We start from the raw sequence: 9,617 nt of genomic DNA on the forward strand, positions 1-9,617 counted from the left end.
CAGCCCTGTGCTCAAACAAATATGATTTTGTTTAAATATCATCAATAATCAGAGGCAATGAAAGTATATATTTATCAGTAAATATATAATGATACAGTTAAATATGCGACAAACGTATAACTGCATGGGGTTAAACTTCCATGTGCTGTGGTTGGTTTTGCTCATTTCTTCCTTTATATAATCTTTAAGCTCGGCCTCCTTTAACCTCGGCTGGTCATGCGTATGTAACTCAGATTCTGTATATAAGCAATAACTCGTCTGGTTTTAGCGGAGCCGAGTATAGCCTTAATAATCGAGCATACCTTGTCATTAATAGCCAAAACAGTGTCAACTGTGCCAAATTTGATCATGTTAGCCAAGCTGGCTATAGCCGTGCCAATTGTACTCAGTCAGTTGGCTAATTCCGATCGCTCCGTTGATAGCGAACACAACTAGTTGTTAAACCTGCTAACATAATGTATGATATATAATATGTGAACGTAAGGCCAATGTATTACACAAGTAGGTAGATGTAGCATTGTCTTTAAGTTTTTTCGTTCAACTCAGTCTACTTACACACATGCAAAATCAGCAGACTAATAGTAGCGTAGATGATGTAATAGATCAAAACTTCATAACATACTCTGTGAGGTTGTCGTCAGGGAAGTGGCGGACTCTGACTGAGTAGCGTGTAAGTTGTTCTACTACAAAATTGTTATGTGGAGTATGAAACAGAGATGAACATCCTTCCAAGCAACTTTATCCAAACAAGCATAAGATAAAAATAGATAGAATTTTGTTATCCCACCAAAATCTGTCACATTATCCAACATGATCCAAAACGAAATAGTCATCTTAGCTTATTTTAGAGGTACTCATTACAATACAGAGCCGGGGCCACTTGTAATGCAAGTGGATTTCGCACTGCATTTTAACTTCCACTAGTGGAATGCTAAGTGAAATGCATCAATACATACAATACAATGGCATTCAGCAAATCCTTAGAATGATTCATATTTTACATAAAGTACACCTTCCCCATTCCCTACTAGGGCTTTAAAGTTCTAAACTCACTTCCTTGTTCATTGTCAGCAGACATTTTGGTCCTCTTGCTTTCTCTGCTGCTCCATTTCTTTCTCTGCTCCTTTCCACTGCTTTGCTTTGGTTTATCAACTATAACAAGAACTTTAAATTTGAGGTACAGGCCTTCTGTTTTTAAACGATCAGGTGATAAGAGAAAACCAAGCAACAATTTTACCAAGGGGTGGGTAGATAAAATAATATTAACAAAATTTCAAGCTGTCCCCTGCTGTATAACATGCTTGTCACTTCATGGTAAAAAACAATTCCTCATGTTTGGGACTTTCTCCCCCTTCTAAATTTTGACTGTTCCACAATCACCTTGTTTTTCATGGTTTTCTGCGATTGGTCGCTTACGCTTCTCTCTCGTGCCTTCATCTCCTTGGTCAAGCTTTCGTTCTTTACCTAAGAATATAATTTAAACCACAATTAACAGCAGATCACATGACTTTTTTCCCAGGAGACCTGCTTTGGTAGACAAGTTTTTCAAACCATTGTTCCTCGGATAGCTTTGGTAAAATTAGGAATTATTCTCACCCCTGTCAAAAGTTTCTCCTGTTGGCTCTTCTGTCATATCTGTGTCTTCTTCTGCCATCTGCCTGTGATCTGCAACTTACAAAATAAAAAGTATAGACAAATTAGAACAAATTGATCTAATATATACATAAATGTAATACTGATCATAAGAAAGTTGCGTAGTGACACGCATATCTTATCAGTTGACTCTTGGGCTGAATGTATTTTGAAAGTATAATCATACTACAAATGGAACTGCTTTGAAAACATTAGGTCTCATCATTTCCTCTAACATCAACATGGTAGTAAACTAATAAATGGAGATAAATGGACTAATACATACCATGAAACATCAAAGTTGACCTACAGACTAAACATGGCCTGCAGTCTAACGTATGAGTGCACATAGTACCAAAATATTAAGCTTTTTGATATGACACGCATACACTTTTTGGACACAGATAACAGGTTTTTTCAAATACTCAGACTTCAAAAGAATGGTGTCGCTGACACCCACTATCCAACTGGACCCAGCAACATAACTTGTTTGAGGTTTCAGTACTTTCTACAGTATTCAAAGGTGACAACAAATGTATCATAAGCATAACACATATTGACTGATGACAATGGCAACCCGATATTGCACATGGTGTTGAGATCTTACTGAGAATATCTTCAAGCTGCAGTTCCTGCAATGGCACCCATCGCCCAGTCTCATATAGCATGGCCGGTCCTTCTATCGCTGACTCTCCTATTGATTGTTGTTTTGCTGGTTCCTCTGCTGCTCTTCTTATTTCTGCTAATTATAGGCCCTATGTGCTGTGTGTAAGTTACAAAATGTAAAAATTATACAAAAAAATCAGAATCAGGGCAAAGAATAATATTTTATGACAAACTCCCACGATGAAGACAACGAAATAATTGATTGTTTTACCAAAACGGAATCACAGGTTCAATGCAGACAGACAGTTCTCACTAACCCAACAGTCATGTTCCCTGTTCTGTTCACTGTTCAGAAAATTATATTAATTGAATTTTATTCCCACTCCTTATTTTTATTTACAAGAAAACGAAAATAGAAATAACTCAAACTGAACTTTCTTCTATCTATTTTATATTCATATCAATATTTATATTATATTTTGATATCAAAAGATATCAAAAGACTTGAGAAAATACAGAACACTGCTTTAAGGTTCATTTTTAAACTAAAGGGGCAAGTCAGTTTTACAGAAATAAGAGCAAATACAGGGATCGAGAGTTTAGCTAAACGGCGAAAATATATTAGGTGTGCATTTTATTTAAAAGCAGTGGAAAAGAAATTTACGGTCCCTGATTTTAAAAATACTATCAAGCACCACAACACTCGACAGAAAGCAGGTCTGTTTGTGCCAACAATCCGGACAAATGCGTTTTTAATTCTTTTTGGCCGAGAACAACTCAAGACCTGAGAGGTTTTTAGTAAAGAATTTTTGTAATAAAAGAGTTCCCACACCTTTCCTTCTTTCTAGAAGGGTGTAGTGGGAAAATTTTAGATTAGATTAGATATCGTTGTTATGGATAACGATATTCTAAAACGGGCCTGTTTTAGCCCACCCACCGAGAGCGTTAATAGAAAGTAAAAAGAGAGCTACTACCTGTTGTATTATGGGATTTGTTAGGCTCAGGCTATATTGGTGTCTGAGCTCAAGGCAGTACAGGTGGTCTTGGTAATTACGGTGAGTGCATAAAGCTGGATAAAGCTAGGGGTAAAGCTAGTAGATAAGCTAGTGTAAGGCAGTATAGGGGAGGATATAAGGAAGTGTAACGAAAGACTGAGGCTCTTCTTCATCTTCACATCAGTACATGTGAGTACATTGATTTATACAACAGGGCGCAGTTGACAAAATTCTAATTTTTTTTTGTTGTGTGTCAACGTTAGCGATAATTTTTCTGGTTGCCGGGTATGTTTAAACGGTTGATTAGACCCTTTCACGGGCGTGCAGGCGAGGTGACGTGAGGTAGGGTGGTGTTGTGAGGTGTTGTAGCGGAGAAGTAGCGGTGTTGTTGAGGTGTAAATATTTATTACGTATTCGGAGGTGGGAATTACACTAATTTCGTACGAAGGGGGTAGAGTGAATTTGTGGCGGGAGAGATATTGTGTTGGGTAGAGATGGAGAGTGGGTTTCCGAAGCTGGTGTTTGGAGAGCATGGTGATGGGTCGTGGGGGAGATTCATAGAGGAGATTAATTTATGTATTGAGAGTGCTGTTGAGAGAAGAGGTTACGAAGGTGAAGGTGTCAATAGACACCCTATTATGAGAGGTAGAGGTAGGTTAGTGCCACTACTGAGAGCTATTGGGCACAGTGGTAGAGAAGTATTGAGGGGTGCAGGGTTTGAAGTAGATGGCGTAAATTCTACTTATGAAGGGGCAGTGGAGGTTTTGCAGGATTATTATGGTAGACAAGAAAGTATGTTCGTAAAGGGGCATAAGTTCCTTACGGCTAGGCAGACACTTGGGGAAAGTGATAGAGAATATTTACAACGGGTAGAGAGTTTGAGCAGATATGCAGAGGTGACTAACGATAATGATAGGGTAAGGTTTGCCCTTATTGTGGCGGTTAACGGGTTGAGAGATAGAGAAGTAAGCAGAGAGTTAATAAAGAATGCCAATCTTACTTGGGAGTTATTGCAGGAGGCATTGAGGGCTCGTGAAATGGCCAACAACTCTAATAGATTTTTGAGAAATGAGGGTAGAAGTACCGATTTAAAGAGTGAGGTTAAGAGAGAAGTAGCAAAGGTATCATAGTTTGATAGTCGAGCGCAGTTCAGGAGTAATGATAGAGATAGAAGTTATGATTCAGCAGGTAGATCTTCCCCTAGGGGTAGCCCTAGGAGTAGTAGAGAGTATTATGGTAGTCAAGAGCAAGATGCTAGTAGATATGGGACAAGAGGCCGGGAGTATAACAAGGACAGTGACAATAGAAAGTATAGAGATAATAGCAGGGAGAGGCATGTCTCTAGATATAGAGCAAGCAGTAGAGAAGGCAGTGAAGGTAGAGTATGCTACAATTGCAAACGTAGTGGGCATGAGATGAGGAGTTGTCCCTCCATTAAATGTTATTGTTGTGGACAGCGAGGACATGTATCCCGTTATTGTAGGGATAGGAGAGAAGTAGGTTATAACAGGCGAGGTAGTAGCAGGAGGTCAGGAGGTAGCCGAGATAATAGCTACGAGCGATATGGTAGCAGGGACAGTAGTAGGGAGAGGTACAGGGGCTGAGAAAGCCCCCGCGAGATGAGGGACAAGTCTAGTAGGTACAGGGACAAAAGTATGGATAGGTTTGAGGGGGAGAAGTATAAGGAAAGGCGCGAGACGAGCCGGTATGATGAAGGGTACCGGGATAATAGTAAGGGCAGAAGTGTTAGATTCTCTGGTTATAGAGGTAAATATGGTGAAGATCAATGATTAGGCCAGGGAAATGTGCAGTATTTAGAAGTTAATGGAGTAAATGTAGAGTTTACGTTTGATACTGGGGCTGAGGTGTCTATGGTACCTGAGGCAACAGCCAATAAGTTGAACCTATGGTTAAAGAAACCGTCGACAGTTTTAGAAACTGATGATGGTAGTGAGTTAAAAGTGGTTGGAAGTGTACTAGTTCATTTGGAAAGTAAAGACAGGCATATGGCTGCTGAAGTTCATGTGGTGAAAGGATTGAGAACGAACTTCTTGGGCATAACTGAGTTGAGGCAGCTTAAATTATTTGCTATTGTAAATGCGTTATGCGAAAGTAAGTTTGAGGCTGTTAAGGAGTGTAGAAGTATTAAGCCAGTTAAGCCGTTTTTGTCGAGAACCATTATTGCTGGGTCAAGTTATGTTTCAGATGATGTCGAGTTGCAAAACCTGACAAATAAGTCTGACAGAGAGAGCACGACAGAAAGTTAAGAAAGGTCACACAGGTCAAGATTGGTGGACTTGTAAAACCAAGGGAGTGAAGAGTAGCGAATACGTGGAACTTGGTAGTCAACAGGGGACAGCCCAAGGCACCAGAGATGTGCAAGTGTCTATAGAGTGTGATAGAGAACAGAGTCACGATGAGGTAAGGGAAGGTGCTGAGAAAGTAGCTGAACCAGTGTCTGTAATGGAAAAGGTTTGCTATTTTTTAGCCGAGGTATCCAGCAATGGAATGTTCGACAGAGAAGGTCATGAGAAAAGGGTAGCAGAGATTAAAAGAGAGGAAAGGGAGGTGCGGAGGAAGTCGAAGGAGAAATTGGCTAAGCTGAAAGCCAAACGGGAGACAGCAGTCATGGAGTTGGAAAATGTCAAGGCATTCAGGGTGGTGGTGCAGGAGTTAGCCGAGGTTCAGAGGAGAATTGCTGGCAGCAGACCTGCACTGGTTGCAGGTGAGGTCGAGCTAGATAGGTCTGGGCCTATGCCAACTCCCAGCTCTGTGGTGCCATCCCCTGTGCAGCCGGTTACGGCCCAGGTGGAGACCTCCCACAGGAAGCCTGTCGAGCCTGCCTCTTACTGGGGAGAGCGAGGTAAAGATGGAAGAGACGGAGATGAGGTTGAGGAGTCATTACTGACCCAACCAAAAGACTCCGGGCTAGTCAGGGTTGGTCGAAGTAGTGTTGGAGATGTTGGTGGAAAGAGTGTTGGTAGTGATAGTGGTCACGGTAAAAGTATTGGTAGCGGCGGAGGTCAGGGTGATGGAAAAGCCAGTGCAGACTGGCAATGGAGCTGGCAGTAGCGAGAAGAGTACTTTAGATGGTGGCACAGGGTCAGACAAGCCAGAGGCATAGCCTATGAAGACTGCCCTAATGGAGTCAGGTAACGAGCAACACAAGTAAGGTAAGTTACTACGTCTGCTTGTTGGTAGTGATGGAGTGGCCCAAAACAAAAAGAAAAAAAGAAAGGGCATGTTGTATTATGGGATTTGTTAGGCTCAGGCTATATTGGTGTCTGAGCTCAAGGCAGTACAGGTGGTCTTGGTAATTACGGTGAGTGCATAAAGCTAGATAAAGCTAGTGGGTAAAGCTAGTAGATAAGCTAGTGTAAGGCAGTATAGGGGAGGATATAAGGAAGTGTAACGAAAGACTGAGGCTCTTCTTCATCTTCACTTCAGTACATGTGAGTACATTGATTTATACAACACTGCATATAAAATATAATTAATTATGATTAACACGAGTATTAAATTTTGACAATAAGATTTTTAGAAGGAATAAAATACAAGATAAAATGCGAGATTAGTACTACTGAGAATAATAATAATATATATATACACAAAGTACCAAACGGTACATCGTACTCCGAGTATCTTTTATTTGAATTATTAAAATTTGTTAATAAATAAATAATTTTATTCATGATTTCATTTGAATCCATTAAAATCAAATACTAATTTCACTAAGCACGGCACCTAGTGACGTGTTAGAACATCAGCCTTTTTGTTCCTTAATCTCACGAAAAGACTGATGTTCTAGCAATACTCGATCCAGATGATAGAATATAAACCACAAAAATTGTCAATCTAATACTAATACAATTTTTATTTTTAAGTATCATTCTGTATATATTATTATATTATCGTTACAATTTTGTACTAATATAACACTGTAAAAATCTGTACAGGAACAATTACACTGTAGAGTGTATTTATACACTCTCAAGTATTAACCTTTCATCTTGGCCTGAAGAAGGGGACATTTTTTCTGTTTTAGTATTATTTTTAATCAATAAAGAGTTCAGGATCATCTTAGGCACGTCACACGACTTTTACTAAAAAGCGATTAATTTAAATTCCTACGTTTTATTCGTTAAAATCTAGCAATTACTTACTGTTCTTGTCAAACGTGTACCTACATTGATTATTTACTTAACAATTTATCAATCATATCTTGTCGCGGAATACTTACGTTCTGTTGTAGTCTAGTTCACAGTAAGTCTTTTAGTTTTCAGTTTTGTAATTTGTTAGAACCTTGCGAATCTAAGATAATAAGTATGAGCATGAAACGCGACCCCAAAACTACCTTCGTTTAGACTCAAATCCAAGACCATTTTAATTTCCTTCCTATTTTAATACAGCCCATACACAAGACTATGACACTGTGCTCCAATGTTTACGTGGTGACTAACTGCACTAATACCTGAGAGATCATTGTTTTATATGCGTTCTGATAGATTGAGGCTTACTACGTTATCTGTAGTATTCGCACTCGGATAATCACTGCATAGGTAGTATATCGTGAGGTCATACTACCGATTCCGTAATATTTTTACTACCAGTAGAGTAGTATTTCATGCAATATACACTGCTATTTTATATTATCTTAAAGAGAGTAGCTCTGACTATCAGGTCATTAGTTGGCAACTTATTAGACTGAGTCCAGCTGTACTAGAAGCTTATGAGTCATGGTGTAAGAAGTTGACTCCAGAAGATGACAATAGTAGGCCATCTCCAGCATATTATGGTATGGAGAAATCCATTATGCATAGATAAACATACGTTTTTCTGTTATGCTTTCCAATGTACACATGTATGCGGATAACTGGCATATCTTCAATATGTTTTAAAACAAAATTTTATGGTTTGTTCACACCGGACTATTATAGTGTATTACCTGTTAATTGATGCCTTGATCCAGTAGTAACTACTGTTTTATTAACTTTTATGTTGCATACATTTATATAGTTTAGCCATTTTTAGTTTTTCTAGTCCGTTTGTTTGCATTAGTGGAATATGCATCAAGGCAGTGTGTACTCAGCCGTACTCAGTGTGTACTTTTTCTTTATACAATTTTGTAACTTAGTGTATTCAACTTGTTCAACGGTTTTTCTATTTGGTACATATTATATTTCGTTTAGAGATGTTATATAAATCTAAATCATATACAACTTTTACCTACAACATACAATGATAATACCTTCTCATAACTCTAAGCTTTAGTTTGTATGAAGTCATAAAACTTTTATGTAGCCATGCTAATACTTGCTGTTCAAGTCCATGAAGTTGAAATAAGATAACTGTTTTGTAGCCAGACTGATAATTGCTGAAAAAGTAAGGTTCTAACATGTATTTAATAGAAATATAACTGTTTTGTAGCTAGGCTAATATTTGCTGAAAAGTCAGGTTCCACTATATATTTAAAAGAAATATAACTGTTTTGTAGCTAGGCTAATAATTGCTGAAGAGTCAGGTTCCAAATTGTATTGTAATTAGAAGAAAAAGTATAACTGTTTTGTGGGCAAGCCAAAACCTGCTGTAGTCATATAAAATAACGGCTTTGCAATGTAGTACATACGTAATAGTTTGTAATAATAAAAGTATCAATATACAAGCCCTGTTCAATAGTATACTAAAAACCATTTACAACAACAGCCTACTACAACTATGCAGTACAGTTAGCATTAGCAGTTTTGTAGTTCCGTAGAAACGACCTTGTCAACGTGCAGTTATATTATAGGCGCCAAAACTTATTTCTGTGTACATTCCGCAACCGAGTTAGGAATTGCGGCTAGAAACTCACAAATCGTTATAATTTTCAGATCTGACCTTCGCTTCCAGAGGCTTTGAGTTCAATGTCATAGACATTGCGTGCTGAGTGCGCACTTGTTTTCGGTTGGTGAAGAGGACGTGCGTCTCCCTCACATCAAATAATCACAAAACAAGTCAAACGCTACATGTCTAGCGATTAGATGATTGATCGAATATCAATGTTCACAGTGGCGACTCCGTTTCACACTCATCTTCGCAATTGCGTTACCCATACGTTTTTTTTGCAAAACATGCAGTTCAAAAAAAGGCTCCATATTCAGTTATATGTGGATGCACTGCCATTTTGTTGTTTTTAAGCATTTATCTTGCCTATTTATCTGCTGTAAGAAATACCTTATATTTTGTTAAACGTAATAAATTGCACAAAAAAATAAGGTAAAAGTTAGCATCCATCAGTAAATTCTGTTTGGTATCCCTTCAAGTGGGTCTAGATCGGCTCGCTTTCACGCGCAGCGAAGTTGCTTAGACGCATAAAGGAACTCACGCTATTACTAAAAATTACCA

The 9,617-nt window shown here is 38.5% G+C and overlaps 1 protein-coding gene across 2 annotated transcripts; it reads right to left on the bottom strand.

The window, feature by feature from the left end:
- Window positions 1–215: 215 nt before the first annotated feature.
- LOC137388739 (uncharacterized) lies at window positions 216–2,306 on the bottom strand. 2 transcript variants are annotated; one of them, XM_068075196.1, is made up of 6 exons: window positions 2,240–2,306; window positions 1,597–1,665; window positions 1,381–1,464; window positions 1,054–1,152; window positions 623–683; window positions 216–444 (listed from the first exon to the last, which is right to left on the bottom strand). In XM_068075196.1, exons 1-6 carry the CDS (start codon window positions 2,298–2,300, stop codon window positions 432–434), a joined length of 387 nt encoding a protein of 128 aa, XP_067931297.1. In that variant the 5' UTR covers window positions 2,301–2,306; the 3' UTR covers window positions 216–431. The 2 variants fall into 2 exon arrangements, 1 of the variants encoding a protein (XP_067931297.1); XR_010978009.1 differs by having other exon boundaries at window positions 410–444; window positions 1,013–1,152.
- Window positions 2,307–9,617: the final 7,311 nt, after the last annotated feature.

This window comes from Watersipora subatra, chromosome 2, assembly GCF_963576615.1.
Source record: "Watersipora subatra chromosome 2, tzWatSuba1.1, whole genome shotgun sequence".
NCBI lineage: Eukaryota > Metazoa > Bryozoa > Gymnolaemata > Cheilostomatida > Watersiporidae > Watersipora > Watersipora subatra.